At 40.3% G+C, this 22,080-nt stretch overlaps 1 protein-coding gene across 6 annotated transcripts in view; it reads right to left on the reverse strand.

The window, feature by feature from the left end:
• Positions 1 to 7,783: 7,783 nt before the first annotated feature.
• Positions 7,784 to 22,080, reverse strand: part of Appl (amyloid-beta-like protein) — a 57,647-nt gene continuing 43,350 nt past the window's right edge. Inside the window, exons 4-12 of one of the 6 annotated variants that reach the window (XM_064680857.1) lie at positions 13,515 to 13,653; positions 13,170 to 13,388; positions 12,459 to 13,096; positions 12,241 to 12,381; positions 10,246 to 10,395; positions 9,512 to 10,173; positions 9,280 to 9,424; positions 9,028 to 9,207; positions 7,784 to 8,245 (exon numbers count right to left, since the gene is read on the reverse strand). In XM_064680857.1, coding sequence (XP_064536927.1) covers positions 8,138 to 8,245; positions 9,028 to 9,207; positions 9,280 to 9,424; positions 9,512 to 10,173; positions 10,246 to 10,395; positions 12,241 to 12,381; positions 12,459 to 13,096; positions 13,170 to 13,388; positions 13,515 to 13,653 — 2,382 coding nt within the window. In that variant the 3' untranslated portion in view covers positions 7,784 to 8,137. Of the gene's footprint in view, positions 8,246 to 9,027; positions 9,208 to 9,279; positions 9,425 to 9,511; positions 10,174 to 10,245; positions 10,396 to 12,240; positions 12,394 to 12,458; positions 13,097 to 13,169; positions 13,392 to 13,514; positions 13,654 to 22,080 lie in introns of all 6 variants that reach the window. The other 5 variants (XM_064680853.1, XM_064680854.1, XM_064680855.1 and 2 more) reach the window with 5 other exon arrangements.

A 22,080-nucleotide genomic window follows, 5' to 3' on the forward strand; every position in this document is an offset into this window, starting at 1 on the left:
TGTATAAGATGCTACACGTCTCGAACCCGTAACCACCCGTCTGTCAGGAAGACCCTCGGACACTTATGCCATATAAACCTGCTCTTTCGATCTACCCAACTACTAGTATATTGCGACGTTCTAGCATAATTCGTATTAATATAATAATATAACTACTAAAGCTGAAATAAACCCCAAGAATTCATAAATATGAGTCATTATTGTCCCAAGGCATCATTGGCCTCACCTAATTTGTTTTAGGGTTCCCATATAGTTAAAGCAGAAAAGGAATATAATATAGATATATCTTATACTTGTGCGTAAATATACCTAAAATATGTTCATAGTGCATTTAAATTGCCACATGCCCACATACCACTGTACCCCCGCTTGCTGCCCCAGTCTGATATTCCAGAGGCGAGTGGAATGCAATAAAATAATGCCAAACAGTATTATTATGATGACGATTATGTGGCGCATATGTTTATTGACAAACAATAACTCCCGATGCCCGAGCTGTGGTAAATGCTCGTATAACTCCCGTATGGCATTCCGGCTGCCCAGCATAGCCGGTGGCCGTGCCGTACTGCAACTGCCACTGCTCTAGGGTTGCGCGGGCAGCCGCTTACTGCTGCTGCTGCTGCTGTTGCTGCTGCTGTTACTGCTCTACGACAGTGTCGCTTACAACAACTTTATTTGTACACAACTCGTCGCGATATCAGTTGCGATACGGTCGCTGTGATAGTGCTCCATACAAGCTGAAACAACCTACATACGAGGCGCGGACTGTCAGCAGTAAAGCACATACAGGCTACATACTTAGCCATGAGGTAGTCGTAATTGTTTACCTGTTGTTGTTGCCGCCGCTAATGTTGTTGTTGTTGTTGTTGTTGCTGTTGCTGTCTTATCATATGTATTAAAAGTATTTTGATATATGCTTCGATCATGCGTTGATTATGATTTAGCTCTATTGAGCTCAACCACTGCTAGCTGTCTTTCTGGGCTGCAGTTGGGCCTTGTGCGCTGCAGCTTATCGTGCCCGACCGGTAGCCCTGTTTTGATATTCAGTTAGTGCTGCAGCAATACAAACACAATCTTTGGTTGTTATCGCCCCGACAAACATAGCTACAGATATCTGTCGATATACATACACACATATATATATATATGTATATATATATATCGTATGGGTATGCATATATGGTATGTGGTGGGTTGTGAACGTTCGGCCCCCAAAAGCAGGCAACTACCATGCTAAAGAGGCCGTACTGTTGTTGTCCCTTTTTCGCTGCAACTGCTGCGGTTTGGCTTTTGTTTGGCCGCTTATCTGATGCCAATTCAATATGCCACTTATCGCCCAACAATTGCCTATGGCTGGCCCCGTCTTACGCCCTCGGCCGGTGGCAGCTACTGGCCAGCCTATTCTAATAGCGTGTTCGCGCCTTCTCGTCTACTCATGCAGATGCAGCAGTACATACGAATAACCTCTGGTGAACTCGACACGAGTGGGCTAATTCCTTTTTATGTAGCTCAACTTAAAGCTCGAATTTATGTTTAGATTTCCATACGCAAAAGTTGGCCTGTAGGCTGTTCTTGGCCAGACTTATCAGCTCAGCCAGTTTTCAATAATTTCTTCAAGAACTTCAAGTGCATTTCAAAGTTTCTCTGCCAGAACAAGTACTATCTGCTATCTGTAGAACAGTATCTGTATCTATATCTGTATCTGTTTCGGTTTCAATCTCTGTTAGTACATTGTGTGCACATTCTGTAAGTGCATTATTTGTTAGTTGTCGTGTAGACGACGGTGGCCACTTGGAATACGAAATGCACTTTGGAAAGTTTGTCGACCAACAACGCAGCTATCGGGCCAACAACAACAGAAGCCCAACTGCTCGAATAGCAAATACCCTGGTACCAGACCAAAATGTCCTACCAATTAATCTATATCATATAATAAATTGTTGAGTATAAGTAATTAATATATAATAGAATATAATATAATATATATAAGAATACATAAACTCGTATTTACGCAAACAGTCAAAATGGAATCGATTTGGATATTTGAATTGAATAAAAAGGGTCTTCGAATGCTATTTTGCGTAGTATAAATTGAGGAAAACTTTAAATACAATTATAAATAAATATAATTAATTAATAATATGAAATTTGCAATACAAATGAATTATATTATTATATTAGATATTGCCCGATAAGAAACAGACAGCAGGTTGAACAAATGAATATACCCTTTGCGAGTACATAAAAATTAGGTATTTATCACGCTGCATTTTTAGCTCAGAGTCGTGATCTTTATCTATGTCTATGCCGTGCTCCACATTGTTGCTTCACATCGATCATTTGTGTGTTTAGCTCGAGTAGGTGGGCCATCAGGCAGGCGGAGAACCACCCAACCACACAACCACCCAACTACCCAACCTCCCAATGGTTGCTGCGTTTGCCGCCGTCTGTCGTTTTGGCTCATATATCAAAATGTACGTCAATTTTCATGCTTTGGACACTTGATAGACTGAAGTGCTTTACATTGATTTCACGTATACTCCATACAGTTTCAAGTGATTTATTGTAAAGGCTTGTTCGTGCACTCCAAGTTGAAACTCATAATGAGCACACATCATAATCAACGTAAGCGCTGCGGCATAGAAATCACCTTATATTAAGTGGCCCAACAGATCCCTTTCCCCCATCTCTATCTGTATCTCTCTCTTTCTCTCACAAGCCTGCACACTCGCTTTCTGTCTCCCTCTGTCGAAATAACTTACGCAATCTAAGCATTTTCTTTTGGTCCCCCCCCCAGCACCCGTGCCCAGCGTGAAGGACACGGACCAAGGGCCACTTCAAATGCCAAACGTTGCAATTATCTACGCCAAAGTGGCGAATTTATTTGTTAGCGAACACTAAGCTAACCAACTGACCAACAATAACAAGCCTCCTTTAGATAAGCTGATACTATACGATGATCAAAGCGTTCAAAAGGAATTTATCAAAACCGACTTATAGGAATGGCAAAGGCTGAAACTCCAATGTTTAGCTTGCCTTGAGTCTTACCTCAAATCGGACAAGTTGGATAAAGAACAATTGCACCTTAACCTGAATCATAATTTTTTGAAAATATTGCAAATATATTTAAGATATTTTCAGTACTTTAAATAATAGAAATTACCTCATTTCGATTAATTTGAAAAAATGTATTGTTATATTTAAGAATTAAACCCAGCCAAAAGAAATATTTGAACTAAAACGTGCATTGATCCATATGATTTCTATAAAAAGGTTTCTTGCAAACCACTTTTGAGAGTTTTTTGACCCAGCCTAAATTTTGAATTCGGCCCAAAGCATTAGATTAATCGAACTTTATTTGGTTGATGTCAGTTTAGGTAGAGACTGAATTTAGCCCATATATTGCATATGAAAATATTAATGAATAACAATATTTTCAGTAGCACGGGCAGTCATAAATAAGAAATAACAATTTGAAAATATATGAACCAAAAAATGGGTTTAAATAGTATGTAGTTCACCTCAAAGCAGGCAATTAAGCGATAAACTTTTGTTTGGCTTCCAGATGTGGAGATGTCTTAATAATAAATCCCATAGGAAATGCATCTTATGGTTAAGAATTAAACAAAGTTAAACATTCAAGAGGAAGTAAATTCATATTCGATTGATCCGAAGCAATTGAAAAGCGATTTTAATTTACGATGCGTCTTTATTGTATTGCTTTAGTTATACCGCGCTTATATACATTATCAAAGTAAATAGTTTGCAATAAATAAGCGAGTGAATTACCGCAAGTCTCTTCAATTATGGTTGCCACGTTTTTATTCAAAACGAATTTCGCTTTCTGGAGCAATAATTATCAAAGTTTTATATAATATATGGTGCCTAGTGGGTAGGAAATTTGAAAATGGCTTATTAAATAAATCATTGTAATCTAAAGACCAAAAGGCATTATGTCGGCTATCAACATAAGGTAGGGGGGCTTCAAATGGTTGAAGCTCTTGAGAAAGAGAGAGAGAGAGACAGAGAGAGAAAGAGATGGAGAGAGAGTGGGAGCAAGAATGAATAACGCACTAGCAAAATTAGTTTTTCTGTTATTTTATTTTATTTATGCAAAATATTTCGAAAAAGAACACAAAAATTCAAAATAAATTATATGATTATACAATGAAAATTATTTTGTTTGCCATTTAGTTTTTGTTTGTTGTTTTTTTCTTTGTTTTGCATTTGGTTTTTTATTTGGTTTTGTTTGCTTAAGTTGTATGTTTTGGTTTTGCATTTTTTTTTGTGAAACATTTTACAATTTGTATGCATAATTTGTCATGGCTTTTGTGTGTTTGTTTCTCCTCTTGCAATTTGTTAGCTGCATATTCCATTTTGCATTTGCTTGCCGCACTCGGGATCTGTTTGACAAATTCAAGATTTGAAATTCCAAAATTTTAAATTGCAATTACAATTTTTCAGCTGCATGGCGCAATGTTTACACTTTTCCACATTAATAATAATATATATAGCGTACAATTATTGTTGCAATTACAATTGTCTTGAGTACATTTAATATTTAAATTTTTCTTATACGTTTTCATTTCAAACCTATGCAAAAATCATAGTTGACAAAAAGAATTACACATTTTTTTTTTGTTTTTGGTTTTGCATTTGTTTTATTTTTATGATGAGACTACGACAAAAACACATGCGACTTATTACACGTTTTCTTATATTTGTGTGTTGTTCAATTTTCTTTTTTTTTTCTGAATTTTTTTTTTTTTTTTGTAATTTGTTTATGTTTGCTTTTAAATTTTGTGTAAATTTTTCATTTATGATATTTTTTTTATTTTTATGTTTAATTTTATTTACGCAGGACGGGGTTTATTTCTTACACATTTGCATTTTTGCTTTCATATTTTTCTCTTCTCTTTTTCTTTTTGCTTCACTAAGTGTAAATATCAATTGTTGTTTTTTTTTTTTTTTTTGTTGCATTCTCGCATTCTTATATATATGTATATATTTTGTCATTTTTAAATATTAATGAATAAATTAAAAAATATTCAAGCTTTGACTAGTTAGATTTTCTTTTATATTTATTTTTTCTGTGAGTGTGTGTCTTGAAATATATATTTTTCTTGTAATACTCTAATGCCATGTGTATGTGTATGTGCGCGTATATATACGTGTATGTGTGTGTGTGTGTGTGTTGTCGGTGAGTGTGAGTGTGTGTGGGTGTTCAAGTGCAGCGTTCATAATAAACGACTTCGCTTAACACTTATGTCGATTTGCTGCTTACGTGCCGATCTTGGGACTGAATATGACATAATTTATGTATATGTGTTTACGTATAGCGAAAAAAAAAAACAAACAAACATATGTTTAGCGTTTAGTGGTTTGCTTGGAGCGTAGAAAAGCTTTATTATATATGCCTTAAAGCATTCTGCCATGTTTGCGCAGTTAGCTAGATGGAGGTTATGAAATATTGGTGTCACAGCAATATCTTGTGGGTGGAGGAGGGGGAGGGGCGTGGTAGTTGCCTGAGAAATGCAACCGAGACGTGAAGAAACTAATAGATATGATAAATCAAAGACATATGGAAATCGAATAGAAATCATATGAAACAGCTTGAATATCAACATCAAGTGCTATTTTAAGTTATATACTCATTTATAATTGTTGCTTCACTTTATGGTTTTGCTATATATATACATAAATATATATATATGTATATATATATCAAATACAAATTAGTATATATATGTATGTATATATATATATATTTATACATATATATATATACTTTATATAGGTATACAAATAAAGTTACAAACTTTGATTTATAGCAAAAAATGTACTACAAATTACATTTATATAAATTGGATCTGCTCGTGTTTTTTTGATTATATATAACTGTATGGGTACATATATATATATATATATCATTGTGTATACACACACATACATGTGTGGGTGTGCGTGTGTGTATGTGTGTCTTTCTATTAAATAACAAAGCGTTTCGAATCAAGCATTCGGCATACACTTGTCCAATATTTGCCAAGCAATCGAGCTGAAAAATTAAACTAGCAATTTCTGTCGGTTTATCTGTAGCCCTGCCTATCTGTCCCACTGTCAATTGCTTTGATTCAGTCCGTCTGTCTATCTGTCCCGTCTGTCGCATGCAGCTTTACACTATATATATATATATAAATATATATTGATATATAAATTTGCCGTTATAATTGTTCTGCTGCCATTGTGCAATCGGCTTGAAGTACAACTGAAGAACTCGAGCGAACCCTGACTACAGCATAAGTATACTTATGAATGCACTCATGCGAGTACCCGTTTTGGCTGCATAATTTCAGTTCAAAAATTTGTAAAATTTATCAAACTATTTGATATAAACAAAAGCCAACATATACCAAATTCTAGCTGCATGCGCAAAATCCACATGTCTGTGTGTTGGTGTGGGTGTGTGTGTGTGTGTGTGTGAAGGTGCCTTCTGTGTGTGTGTTTGTGTGTGTGCTGAAAGAAACAAAAGCCAGTTACAAAAATCTGGAGAAAATGTTCTAAAAGAGCTTTTGCCGTTAGCTTTGCTTTTTGTTTTGAGTTTTGCGTTTTGCATTTTGTTGCTTAATTTGCTGCTTGTTATCTGCTTGTTAATTTTATTTGGTTGGCTTAATAGCTGAGTTTTATCATTATTTAATTCTTTTATATATTTATTTATTTTCTGGGTGTTGTGTATAGATACATAAATACATTTATGGACATTTTGCGTTTGCGTTTTTGCGTTTTTTTTTCTTTAAATATATGTGTATATGTGTATATATATACATATATATGTATATATAATTTGCCTTTTTGCCATTTATATAGCTGTATATGTGAGTATATATATGCTTAAATACATATATATATGTACATACATATAAAGTAAATGTATATGTATATATATATAGATATATATTTATATATATATGTTCATATAGAGATTAGTACGCGTAGGTAGCTCTTAGGTTCACATGTGTCTGTGTCGCTCTGTTTTGCAAGTGTGTATATGCTTGTATGTGTTTATGTGTGTGTTTAGTTGTTTGCTTACGTATTCGCCTTGCTTTTGCTTAATGCATTTAAATTTTTAGCAACTACTAACTTGCATGCAGCGCAGGTTTTAACTTTTGCTATGCTCAATAATTTTGTATAGTTCATTTTGTTTGCTGCAAAGTATGCAACACTTTGTTGCCTGTGTACTGTGTGTGTGTGTGTGTATTTGTTGGTGTGAGTGTGCGCGGTGAGTGTGTATTGACTAGGAATATATATATTTGGTTTCATATTGTTCGCTTCTGCTCAAATTTCTTGAAACGCTGCAATTCAAGTGTTTTACTTGGTTTTTTGATAATAATTTTTATGATGCCAGTTGCGCGGTGTGTATGTGTATGATTAAACTTTTACATTAAATATGCTTGAAATTTTTTCGCGTTACACTTTTAAGCTTTTAATACTTTTCTAAACAAGAACAACACAGTACGAAAGGAAACAATTCGTTTGACTTCTTTAGTTTCTCTTAAATTTCACTTTTAGCAAATGTTTTCTTTCTCCTCAAGTAATGTATGTTTGTGTGTTTATGTGTTTATGTGTTTATGTGTCTGTGTGTCTATGTGTGTGTGTTGCAAATGAAAGGTATTACCTTTTTCACTGTGGTTTGTATGTGTTGCACGTTTTCCTTATGAAACTCTTACATTTCAGTTGAAGCATTTTTTCATTTTCTTACGTTCAGAATGTGAGAAAGGGAAAGAGCTAGAGAGAGATGTTTATTTTTTCATTTTACTGCATTTTGTTAAACATTTAAATACTTAAATTTAATTGCTTGCATTATATTTTTGCCTTTCATTAATTTAATATATAGATGCATTACATTTCACGTACATTGCGGAACTGCGGTCCTTTAGACAAAAAAAAATTTTTATTTTGTTTATATTAATATCATTTAATTTTTGTTTGTTTTTCTTTTATTTTTTTTAGTGATGTGCCATGCTCTTGCTGATTGTTGTTGCCTTTTTTAGGTGCATGCATTTTGTTGTTGTTGTTGTTGTCGTTATTATTGTATTATTTGTTATTTTTATTATTATTTTTCTCTTTTTGCTCTAGGTGTTTACTCTTTCACTTCGAAATATTTGTAGGTTGGATTCTCGTACCCATTGATTTGCATATTGGGTACAATTTTCTCCTCTTGTACGATGGGATGATGTGTGGTTACATTCTGCAGGTGTAAAAGAGAGAGAGAGAGAGAGAGTTATTGAGTATTTGTGTTACAGAGAGAGAAGTAAGTGAAGGATACTTCACACAAAAGAGAGAGAGAGAGAAAGGTCCATTCTTAGAGCGAGTAGTTTGCAAATGCCTCAAACGCATAACCATTAAGCACAGTAAAAACTCTCTTAATAAACATTCCTATTGGGCGGGCATTCCTCCTAATATGAGTTCCTATCTGAAGGGTATTCCTTTCTAATGAATGGGAGATTGCCGGTTTTTACATTTTCCTATGTATAGTATTTAATAATTTAATAATCTGTATTTAACAAAGGAAATAGTTGTTTCATGTCTTCAAGTTTTGCATAGTAAACTTCATAAAAAACGTTAGACGAGTTTTCACTATATATATACACAGTCGGATGTCAAATTAAAGCCATGAAGGTTGCATAAAGATCGGACTATGAACACCGAAGTATTCCAAGAGTAAAATATTCATGATTTGCTGCGGGGGTAAGACGAAGCATGGTAAGTTATTTGACTCCTCGGATATGTGTATGGGGTATTTCCTGGTCGAATATTTACTGTTAAGTTAATGCTTTGCTCCCCATAAACTTTAATCGTTTTATCGAAGGATCTGTTCTCCCCTTAGCCACCCTTATCAAACATGCTTATATCCGCAATGCTTCTCTACGTGTTGCACAATGTTATACGAAAGAGCGTGCAGAAATGATCTCATATGGTACAAAGCTCTCTCTTTTCTCTCTCCGTGTAGAGATGTGCTTGGTCTGATACCTGATCGACTTCAATGAAGCCCTGAGCGTGCGGCGAGCGAGATGTTCGCCATTTGGCAACGGCCACGCCCACGAAAACGGCAGCCATTAGGGCGACGCCGGCAAAGGAGAGCGTGAAGTAGACGTTGCGTCCTTCCTTGGCCGCGTGCGCGTGCGCAAATTCACGTCGCAACGAGAAGCTCTGTAAGGAGAACGAGAGAGGATAGGCTTTAGGCAGATGCGACGTGAGATGTGAACGCTGCAGCACAAATACCGATTCACGGTGGCCCAGATCGTGGGTCATGAAGTGCTGCACCTGCGGCTCAGCCTCCTGATGGGCCACTGCGGCGGCCACATCCTCCACCGCGCGCTGCACGGCATCATCATCCACTGTTGGCAACACGGTCTGCACCTTGGTGCTGAGTGTTAACGCGAGCGGGGAAGAGGAGAGAAAATATGTTAGATGATCTGTAAAAAGGGGAGAGGCGTGATTAAGAGTAACTAACCTGACCGTAGCCTCGGCGTACTCGGCATCGGCTAGGTCCTTCTCGCTCTTTGTTGTATCGATGTTAAGATTGGGCACGGTAACCAAGCCGCCAGGACCCTTCAGCTCCTTGCTCCTGTCCTGCAACTGTTGCTGCTGCTGCTGCTGGGATTGCTGCTGCTGCTGCTCGGCCGCCTGCGACTTGAGCATGTCATCGACCTTCTTAGCCTCCATGCGGAGCTTCTCCTCACGCAGCTTCTCGCGCTCGGCGGCGCGCTGCTCCTTGCGCTGCTTTTCGGCCAGACGGAGACGCTCTTTTTCGGCAACCTTGCGCTCGATCTCAATGCGATACTTGTCCAGTATGCCAGCCTCTGCCTCCTCGCTCATGCCCAGGGATGAGCCGGGTATGTCATCCTTGCTGCGCAACGCCAAAATGTAATCGTTCATCAGCTGCGCTATCTTGGCCGACAGCTCAGGATAGCGCTTTAGCATGGTCATGGACTGGTTAACAGCACGATCGATATCAATTAGGCGCTCCAGGGTGCGTGGTCGCTCCGATGCAGCCGCCTCTAGCCCACCTGGTCCGCCCGAGTTCAATAGATGGCGATAGTGGGCCAAGGCATGAGCCCGATCCTTGTGCAAGGCGCGCAACAGCTTCTGCAGACACTTCTCCACATGATGTGCCTGCATTCACAAAAACAACAACGACAGCAATATAAATAATAATTTTCGGGTTAGGCGGCTGGAGATACTCACGTTCGGTGGCTGCTCGGTTAGAGCCTGGGTATAGCAGGTCATGGCCTCGCGCTTGCGCTGGTTGATGTGGGCGAGGACGCGCTGCTGGTGCATGGCCGCCAGCTGGTGCTTCTCGGCGTTGCCTTCTTCCTCGAGTGCCTGAACAGAAGTCTAAAATTACATTCCCATATAAAGACGTATTGCACACCAAGAGAGAAAGATTATCAGCATGAAGTTGAATTTTTTAAAACTTTGGATTGTTTGATTTATCGATAACAATTTATCGATTTCAATTTCGAATGCAGTTATGTTTCGTTGGTTTTTTTTTAAGTACAGTAACGTTTGGCTAAATTGTACAAATTCTTGGCTATAGCTTGTCCTTAGTTAAGTTTGTGTGTGTCTGTGTGAGTGTGTGTGTGAGTGGGTGGGGGATTATAGATCGTTCGATAAGTGCTGCGAACGTTTCACAATACTGTGCAGAGAAAAAGTAGATCGAGTCTGTGAATTGCAAATGCAATGAATGATACAAACAATCCCCAACATCTTCTATGCTCTATATAACATCATGAATGGGCTTAAATCAAGGCAAATAACAGTCATGTATCTGAATCGGAAACTGAATCGATTGACAAAAGTTGCAACAGTCAGGCAACCCAATGGAGTATGTTTTGACATGAGGTTGAATTGGAGTTAGGTTCTTAAGATCTACAATAATACATTTTCTATATAGGCATGAGTATATATGCAAATTATGTACATAACTATATAGGCGATTCATTCCTTACTAATGCATTCTATGAATTGATATATTTGTACGTTTTTTTTTTTAGGTTTATGCTAATGCAGAAAGCGCAGCATTTGAGGCATTTGATTTTTGGTTTAGCATTTAAGCGGCATTTGATTATAGCTGAGTATGCACTTATATGTATTATACACATACAGAGTTTGCGCGCGCGCGTGTGTGTGTGTGTGTGTGTGTGTGTGGGTGAGTGGGTGAGAGAGAGAGAGGGCAAGAGTCATTCATTTGTTTCTATTGAGTTTTGTTGAGTTAGTTGGTTTGTTAGTTGGGTTTGATTTTGGTTAGCGCTAATTGATTATTGGACAGAAATGAAAATGCGTCGAAAACTAAGGGTTATACGAGTACATTATAAAGCCAATCAGTTCAACTACTTAAGCACTTTTTGAGTACAATAAATAAATGTTTTCTTTCATTTGTTTTTTTGATGTTCTGTAGATAGTTGTTTGCTGTACTTGTGGTGGGTTTTGCTTTCGTTATAACGAGTATGATTCATAAATCATAATGCTTCTTTGCTGTTATTATTATTATTGTTATTATTATCATCATTTTTATGATTACAATCTGATGCCTCTTTCGCTCCCATTTGCCATACATGGATACACAGAGAGTAGGAATTACAACTACATACATACAGATACAAAGTTAAGGAAATTATAATTTCAGGCAGAAGTCGTATGTTAGGTACGGCTACAATCATTAAGTGGAAAGCGACAGGTGCATTGATATTGTGCTGTTAACTTAGGCAAATGATAAACCAACACTAATGATAATCATAATGATAGTGTTAATGATAATGATAATATGGATTATAGAATATAGAAATGATAATGATGGTGACTAGATAGAGAATAGCTACTTAAAGGGGGCGCATGGTTTTGCCAAGGCTTCGAGTTGGAGCCAGACACAACTGTGTGCCCCCTCCTAGAAGACAGACGCAGACGGACACACACACATACATACATACATAAAGGTATGTACATATATATGTAAGTAGTTCGATATACATACATATACATATGTACATAGTTTTCATCTTTTTCTTTTTATACAGATAGTGAGTTAGTGCGTGAGACAGAGATAGAGATAGCCAGAAAAAAACAGACAATAAAACTTGTGACAGGTTGGTTGGATTGGATTGGGTTGGTTGGGGCTTGGGTGGTTGTGGCCGGATGTAAGGTGGGTTGGTAGGGGTGGGGCGGGGGGATCGGGGGACAAACCTGGAAACGTGCGGTCATGCGCTGCTTAAAGCTCTGCGCTGCCTTTGGATCGGCCAGACGCATATCCTGATATTTCTCCTCAAGATCGGACCAGTCCTTCATGACACGTGTGACCTTCTCGCGATGCGATTCCTCAAGGCGCTGTTGAGCTTCCTTTGTTTAGAATACGTTTTTTTTTGTTTGATAAATAAACCTGCGCCCTCATCGAAAACACTTACTTTCTGACTTACTTTGTAGCTCTGATGCTCGTAGTGCGGATCGAAGTGGGTGAAATACGGATCTGAGGTGGGCTGTGCCGTCGATGGTGGTGCGCCAATTGGCACACCTGCAGCTACTGCTGCAGCAGCGGCGGACAGCTGCGGTGTGCCAGTGGACAGTTCCTGCTTCAGCAAAGACGGCTTATTACCCACTTGCTCGGCAACGGTCAGACTTGCGGGCGATGAGGCCAGGGCGGGTGCTTTAAGGGGGGGCTTGGCACCGCTTGAGCTGCCATTGGAATCCCAGACATCGGCAATGCCGGCCACTTCGCTATCAGAACCGGCGCCATCCTCCTCGTAGTTGTCGCTGTCCTCACCGCTCTCGTACTCGGCATTGATGTCGTCCAGGGCGCTGCTATTGGCATCGCTGGCAGCGCCAGTGCCGCCCACCGTGGCTGCCTCGTCGGCGACCATTTCGTCCTCTTCGTCATCGCCCATCAGGTCATCCTCATCATCGAGCTCATCGTCATTGGCATCCTTCGAGTAGTTCGAGTCGTTGCTGTCATCGTCCTCATTCACGCTCAGCTCCTCGTTGGCACTGTTCAGCTGTGCTGGCGGCATAACAGGAATATCGGTCTTCTTCACGCGTATCTCATCGGCTGCAGAAGCAGAAGCAGAAAAATGACAGTGAGTCAACAATATTATGCGCCTCAGCTGGAGTCAGCTACTCACTCTTAAAGTGCTTGGGGCAGCAGACGAACTCAACTCCCGAGAAGAGCGAAATACCGCAGGGCAAGAGCATGGCAAAGCTGCGCATCTGCATGCCTCGCTCCTGGCAGGCGGCGGCTCCGGTCTGATTCCATCTTACAAAGGGCCAGCAGCGTGAGGCATTGTGTATGTGGTCAAAGAGGCAACCCTCGGGCACCAGCAGCGCGTCCGATTGGAATGGTCCTTCTGAAGCCAAACGAGTTGCCAAATTGCCAGTTGGTTCGCAGCATTTGTGGAATATAGAAAGCAGATGGTTCACATTGGTGGCGGCCGTCCAAAAAACGGAAGGCTCATCCAGCTGCTACTTACCCAGGCAACGGAATGGCTTGATCCAGCGATGGGCACCCTTGCACTTGGCCGCATTCAAAGAGCCCTGACGACACCAGCCGCCAATCTTCTGATAGTGCGATGATTCCACAATGTTCGTAATATCTCGGTTCGGATAGGCCTGCAACAACAGAGCAGAAAGCACAAGTTAGTTATCTGTCCAACAAAAACATATGCTATATCTATCGTCATTGCTTGCGATTTGCGAATCTGTTGAGTATTGCGCAACGATTTATTAATCTCGATACATCTCGACATCGAAAAACGTAATATTCATCTTAGAATAACCACATTAAGTATTTTAGTGTACTTTCCTCAAAATAAATCTAAGTTTCATCTAGAATCGTTCAGTGTTAGACATTTAAAACACCTTTAATAATTGAATTTGCTGATTAACTGTTACACAACACTGATAACTGATGTGTGCCCATGTTTTGCTCTCCTTCAAAAAGTCATCAACTTTTAATTAACATAAAATATATATAATTTTCCTGCTCCACTACAGCTCTGATATCAACTGATGAAATAACAGTGTTGGGTAACAATTCACATTTCTGGTACACAACGTTGCGGATTGACACATATCAAATGTTATGAAAACTAATTAAACATTTTAATTACTTTCGAAGATGACTTTATGCCACAACCAGTGCACATTGTGCATGGTGTCCCATGACTTCGAAGCACACACATCTACAGAGATTTCAGTGCTGCAAGGTGCATGCATACGACAAGCCCAACACTAGACTCCATATGCATATGCAATTTCTCAGCCAGGCCTGCCAGATCGCCCGATAAGCTGTTGCCGACTTATGCAAGTGGCATTTGCCCCATTTTAGCACTTTGCTGACAAGTTGATGCGAAAAAGAACTGCAAGCCAAATAAATATTTGGCAAGAGTCAATTAGCTTGAAGTATGCAGTCAATGTGAAATTAAATGAAACAGGTTTTGAATTTCGACAAATTGATTTCCGCTTCCTGGAAAACTATAAACTCAAGCCTGACTGCTATTTCGCCTTGAGTCCCAGAAGTGGATTTGCTTATTGAATTCTTTTCGGCAAGGCATTCGTAAACGTTTCAACCTTGTTGGTATGCTATTTGTGAATTGGACAGAGCCACAGTCAACTCTCGTGAGTGGTTCTCAAGATTCAAGATTTTGGTTTTCCCTTTGAGTTGAGCTAAGCAAGTGGCCTTTTCATTATCTCTCAGGCGTTATTTCATGTGCACAATAAATTCGTCAACTAATCCAAATGTTTATCCCTACATGCTTGCGTCTCTGTTTATGCATGTGCTATTTTTGGGCCCTAGCAACAACAACAAAATTATCTCGTCAGCATCAAGAGTGAGTTGTGCCAAGTGGCAGCAGCTTCTTGTCAAGTGCGTGTGTGTGCGTGTTTATGCGTGAGTGCGTGAGCGTACTTGAGGGCACATGTAAATTGAGTGCAACGAGAAGCCTTGGCTTCGATTTTGACACCTGACTGCTGCATACACACACACACGCGCACGCACACGCACACGCACACGCACACTCAAGCAAAATTGGAGCACATACACACACATAAACACACAAGTACCCATAAGTGGGCAGATGAAAGTTTTCAGTACGTTTCGCACCATTGTTGTGGCTGCCTGCAACAAAGCGAGCCACTTGGCGTATACGTAATGTGCGCATTTAGCACTCAAAGATCTATGAAGAGCAGGCTGACATTAGGCCTAGCCGATAGCTCTTAATGTTGATTAGTGCGTATATTTACAACCTTCTGCTTATCAGTATCTACCCATATCCCATATCCTCAACCGTATCCGCATCCGCGTCCGCATCCGTAAGCGCTTAGTCTGCTTCAGTATATATCCATCGTGTGTCTGTGTGCGTGTGCGTGTGCATATCCTCCGGGGAATTTCGAAGTGGATAAGCGGTTAAATCATTAGATATTTATAGGTTCCAGTTTCATTGTCTGTGCCAATGCTTAGCCAAGCATTTGATGCGCTTTTGTTTGGTCAACGAGCAGTAAAACTTTAATTGGCCGCCCAGTTTGATTGACTGGCTAAATGACTGACTAACTGAATGGCCTAATAAAATATCACACACTGCCACGTGTTACCCACATGCATATACTTATGTGTGTATGCGGTATGTGAGTGTGTGCTTGTGTGCTTGTCTGTGTATGTGCACTACATTTGTTTCAAACAATTATGTGCCGAGTGCCGCGCACACACACACACACATACCCACACACACACACGTAACACCAACAGCTCATGAAAATGAGGCCTTTTTAAATGTTGTTTGAGTGTTTCGCTGCAAATAGCACACACACGCAACACACACAACAATGTATATACACATCACACTCACACATACACACAAAATGAGTGCAAACGGCACGTAGGCAACGAATCGCTTAGCGCTGAGCCATACGCCCAGACAGTTAGTCCCAACCGGATCCTCATAGGCCCCCCTTCCCGGCAGCGCCTACGTCACAGCTTTTGACGTCCAGTAGGCCTCCTCAGTCTGGCTGTGAGTATGCGATGTATTGCCGTATAGCTGTTGGCAACCGGGCTAAATAAAACATTAAAAGCACAAAATAATGATGCTGATGCATGTCAAGTCAAACTGAAAACCGAAACCCCAAAGGCACCCAAACCCGCTGAACACTGAAAATAAAACAAGACTCGGCAAGACCCCACATTGCGTGGCCATACATTCATGCAAATACATATACAGATGCAGACGTATACATATTTAAACATATATCTATATATGGCTGTGTGAGTAGTATGTAATACATAATCATATAATAGCACAGTGGCAACCTCTTGAATGGAGCATGTCCTCAGAATTGTTTCAGCGTATTCAAGTGCTTCATTTCAAATAAATGTATTCCATTTTGAAATTTTCTAGAAATATGTGATATTCTTACTATTCATTATTATGCTATAGATAAGTATATTTGAATTTAAAGTCAAGTATTTATTTTACCTTGGCAGCAAATCGGATTTAAACCTAAGCGGCTCAAGCTGCGACCTCTGATTTATTTTTGACTATGAACCCAAAACAAATTATGTGTCCAAAAAATAGCCGAACCCAAAATTGTTTGGCTTAAAATTAAACTCTTTTGAGGGAGATTCAGCTCCAAAGCATTTATAACTTAGGCCCCAAAAAAGGCATTTATTTTTGGTGGATGCCAATTTTGGGAAAAAATCAAATTTAGCCCCCTTTTTGTATATTTATATTATTATTCCAAAGGGCAATTATCAATTATAAATTGAATATGCCAATGCCTGGGTTCAAAGCTGTGGAAATCCTTAAGGCTGGGTTCTGGTTCGATCCGTGTATTGAACCATCTTAAGTTTTTCTTTGGATTAGCAGAATTGAATATATAAAATTTAAAGCCAAGAATTTGAGACACATTGTGGTACGACTGCCGCCCTTCCACGTTCATTAGTTTGCTCAAACTTAACTTATTTATTTGCCTCGATTAGACAAAAAAGATTGCTAGCCATATGCACAGGTGAACATATTTACAACTTAACTGGGCAGTTAACAATAAACTTATGCAACAGTTTATTGTAGTCATGATTTCCTCTCGAAAAGGCTTGCAAGCTCCAATTCTATTATTGGGCCTGGCAATACGATTGAATAGCTCCACTTGAAATCATGTGTCTATTGAAATGTGCAATTATTATTATTGTATTGTATGTATTATGGCAGGCAATATACGTTGTTACTGTCAACACAATTAAATACACCTGGCTGGTTCTTGAAAGCGGATCCACGCTGTTCAGTTGGCCAAGTAAATGAGTCAGTTTGTATTTGTCGCCCGCATTTGTGCTCAGTTAGCCGTTAATTGCTCAAGTGTTGTGTAATAGTTTACGTTACAGTCACGAATAAGATACGACATAAACTGTCAGGTCAATCAGTGGCATCGACTATAACTGGCCAGCTGTGAAATTGATGGCCCACTGTGCACAGTGCACAGTGTGTTAGGCTGTCGCTGCGATAGCGTGCGTGCGACTTGATATATGAGCACCCCTTCCATGCCCCACTTAGTTGCCATTTAAAGGAAAATATAAAAACGCACATCATCAGCAGTGGCAGCAGCAGTAGCAACAGCAGCAGCAGCGATGACGACGTCGACGGCATTCACACAACGGCCTCAGCCTGACCAGCAGCGGTCGCTGCTGCCGCTGCTACCGCTGCAGCTGCTGCCGCTGCTTTTGCTGCTGCTGACTGTGGGTGACTGTGAGTCCGTCATTTGTTTGGTCGTTGGAGTATATAAACGTGCCAACCGAATGCGCAAACCAACACACACGTACACAAACACAAACGCACACATTTACAAAACACACACAAACACATACAAACACACACACACGGACACACACAGAATCACTTTCACACGTACACGTGAAAGTGCGGCGGAGGGAAAGAGAGAAAACACTGTGAGTACTGGCTGGGCTCTTGGGTGTCCTGGCTACCCAAGCAGCCGCAAGCCCTGCCCAACCCGACCCTGTTAGCCTCGCCTCAGCTCGTCCTGGCTTGGACGGGCTTGGCCTAGCCCGGCACGGCCTGGCCGGGCCGGGCTAAAATGTGTTCGTTCTACTTGGCTTAATCAAAACATATTCAACCGAGCGTGAGGCTGTTTAAGTGCTTCGCTCGAGAGAGCTTGCCACAAATACACACGCAGCGAAATTTATTGTAACAGAATTTGATTCTTTTGTTTCTATAAGCATACACTCACACAGCCCACTTGCATGTGGGGTAAAATGAAAAGCAAATTTAATTGTATAAAATTAGCAAAATGCGCGGCTCCCATGTGAGTCTGTATATAATTGTGTCGGGCTGTGTGGGTGTGTGTGGGTGTGTGTCTGTGTGTGTGGGTGTGTGTGGGTGTGTGTGCGCTAATGACAGGCAAACAATTAAACTTGACATTTTCTCTATTGTCCCTCGCACAGAAACACGCATTTCTGCACACAGGACACGCGTGTTTTTCTATTGTTAATCGTGCTTATCCTTGAGCAATGCAATTAGACAAGTTTCAATACAGCAACCAGAACAACAACAATAGCAATTGAAACAACAACAACGGCAGTTGTCACAAAACATTAACAACAAGATGGCGTCTCCACATATTGAACACAAAATGGCGGCCATTGTTGTCAACCTCATCAGGAACAATAACAACAGCCACAGCCGCAGCAACAGCAACAGCAACAGCTTGCGCTCTGTCCTTGAAGGCAACATACTATATTGTTTTAGATATATTTTATTTTTTATTACTTGTGGGCTCACATAGTTGGAACTAATGTGCACACTTGGCCAGCAAAATGCAGCCAGACACAAATTGACATAATAAATAGTTAATATTAAATAAATATGAAGCACGCAAATCCCAGAAAAATTGGAAATTATTTACGTTTTCCGCATGGAACCAAATTCCTGTCTAGAATTTTGTTTTTAATTCAAATCAGGATTTAAGTTTTTTCATATATTCTTGATTGACATCGCTATTTGCTATGCAAAATAGAAACAGCTGCTCGATAAGAAGTTTACTGAAACAAATTTGATTGATTGCTTGAAAGTTTTCAATGTTCGGCTCAATAGATTGAAATTTTCTGCAAATTCCAATGCAATAGGATAAGTGAAAGCTCTTTTGCTCAACTTTATAAAGTCTGAAAAATGATTAATTTTAAACGCGGCCCATATTGATAATGCCAAATTGGCTGGCTTCCCTCACTTTGATTTTAACAAGCTATCGAATTTCGTTCAATTCGCTGGCTAAAAACAATTGCATACTGCGGCGCGCACACGGGCCACGCCCACATATCAGCGCCTGCAGCTGACAGTTGGCGGCTTGGGCTTTGAAGTCGCTGCGACTTCGTTTTGCGGGGCACGCCCCAAATGCCCCAAGTGCTTGACAATGCAGACCAAATGCAAACAATCAACTAGCGTGTGTGTGTGTGTGTGTGTGTGTGTGAGGCGCTGCAGCTGAACGCGTTATTGAAAATGATTTTTTAATGCGGTATTGACGCGAGGCCGCTCAGTGCCGTCATCCGCCGCCCTCCGCCGTCACTTGGCCACGTCACTCTTCAGGCCTTCATATCTAACGCCCTCTGGCCACCAGCGCACTCTCCTCCGCTTGCGCACACTCTATGCGTACGCTGGCAAATCATTTTGTGGCAGCTTCCTATTCGCATTATACAGTTGAAGGTTTTTTTCCTTTTGATTTTTTTGATTTTTTGTGCTATTTTTCGCGCTCGGGCTTGGCTTAAAGTCCGTTGGGCGTGCCTGAGCCGCCAGCGGCATTTGTTTGCACACGCCGAGCTGAGCTTGTTGTAATTTAAGTTCTACCTCTAACGCCACGCCACGCCACGCCACGCCGTGCCTCCCCTTGCCACAAAAGCCCTGCGGCAGGCAGCGCAAACAGTTTGAACTCGTGTCGTATACGTATTTTTAGTTCAGTCAACACTGACGTTAGTAAGTTACAGTTACGGTTACGGCTACTCATGCCAACCGTTGGCCTGTGGCCAACCACCAGTGACCGCTGCAGACCCCCTTCCTCCCTTCCACACACGCACACACACACCCATTCCTTAACTGGCCCCCGGAGAGAATCTGGGCACTCGGCCTTCGCGCGTGTTTGGGCCTCAACGCGTTGACATTGAAATTGTAAAAATAATTTTTCCTTTGCCACGTTTCATTCACACACCCACACGCACACACATATAAGCACACTCACATCCGCTGACACACACCTAAAGATACACATTCACTCGAAAACACACACACACATACACGCAAAGTAGCACACACACACACACATATATTTAAAATAATACGGGCAAAAGGCTAAATGATGTGTTCTTTCCATTTGTTTGTTGCTTTTGTTGTTGTTGTGGTTGTTGCTTTGGTGGAGATTTTGTAGTGTCAGTTCAAACTTTTGTGTCACAAAGTCATTTTTGTCAAATAGGCTAAGCAAACATATTATAAGTTGGGTCTTTTTTTACTTTGTTTCTCTCCTCTTCTACCTATCGCTCGATTTTTTCTCTCTTTCTGCATATTTGTGTGTGTGTGTGCATGTGTGTCTGTGCGTGAGTGTTATTTAAAACTCGTTTAGACATGCGTTGTTGGTCAGGCCGAGCATTTAGTTACACTTTTTAATAGGCTCTGCTTACAATGCGTATACGCCACGTGTCCTGAATAAAACACCTCAGTTTCACGTATACCCCTACGCCATGCACACACCTCGAGGTAAATTTACATATATGATGACTATTACTTGAATTTCTTTTATTTCTCATGATGTGCATGTTCATACTATGAGTTCGTTATGATTAATATCTTCTCGATATTCGATCTATATAATATCGAATTCCTGTTTTTTCTAACATTTTTCAATCATTCGGTTTTGTCTCACTTGCTCTATCACTTTTGCTTTCTCTATCTTTCGCCTGCTCACTCGTTATAGTATCAGTAAAGTCTTTACGACTTACTTGAATTCGTGAGAATCGCATAGTAAGGCAATCGCTATAGTAATTCATATTTATTGGCATATTGCATTAGGCTGATAAATTAATTATATTACTTGCAATTATTTATGAGACTCTTATATATATTGTTATACTGATTTATACTAATCTATTATATTGATGTAGCTGTTATAATTCTCTAAAAAAAAAATGTTAATGGCAACCCACAAACTGAAAAGCCCCACGCTTTCTCCACTAACCGCACAGCGTCCTTTGGTCCATCCTTGCTATCATACACTAATGTATGTATGTGTGTATGTATGTGAATGCAATACATCACCTTTAATGGGCATTTTGTGTTAGCAGGCATTTAGCCCTAAATGGCCCGGCAACGTTACAAACAATTGAATTAAGACTGGGCCGCTGCACAATTGTCCCTCGCAGTGGCCCGCCCTCGTGTTGGGCCTCGAGCAGCCCCCTACCCTTTATTCTTACTTTGTAATTTTGCAGCCATTTAAGGACCGAAGGTCCAGCCCATGGGCCTTGGCGCAGGCTGTGGCCCAGGCTCAGGCCCAGGCCCATTTGTTAGTTGTGGCCAAATGTTTTTATGTATCTATGCCAGCCTCTTTATATACTTATCTATTTATCTCGCTGCTGCTTCTGTTTATTGGCCAACTATATTTAGCTTTTGATATACACACGTCTGTGTATGCTTTGTATGGCTCGCTGGATACTGGGTAAACGCGACTAAACTACTTTTTGCCTGTTCACTGAGTTTCAATGGGCACGCGGCATTTAATTATAAACATATCAAACATATACGTATGCATATAAAATGTAGAATGAAAAAATAAAAACAACAAACGCGCACATTAGCTGTGTTCTTATAAGCCAAGTGGATCAACTTGGCGCCGAGAGTTGTGAGCGCCAACAATTTGTTGCCAACTTGAGTCAAGTACCAATTACAGACAGCAGCAACAACAGTCAATAAAATTATGCAAGAGTATGTGTGTGGGTGCGTGCGTCTGTGTGTGTGCGCGTGTGTCTGTTGCAGTCATATTTGTGCATATTATCAAGCA

This window comes from Drosophila montana, unplaced genomic scaffold (assembly GCF_035044405.1).
Source record: "Drosophila montana isolate Dmon_TW-CO22-7 unplaced genomic scaffold, ASM3504440v1 contig_2178_1, whole genome shotgun sequence".
NCBI classification, from domain to species: Eukaryota; Metazoa; Arthropoda; class Insecta; order Diptera; family Drosophilidae; genus Drosophila; species Drosophila montana.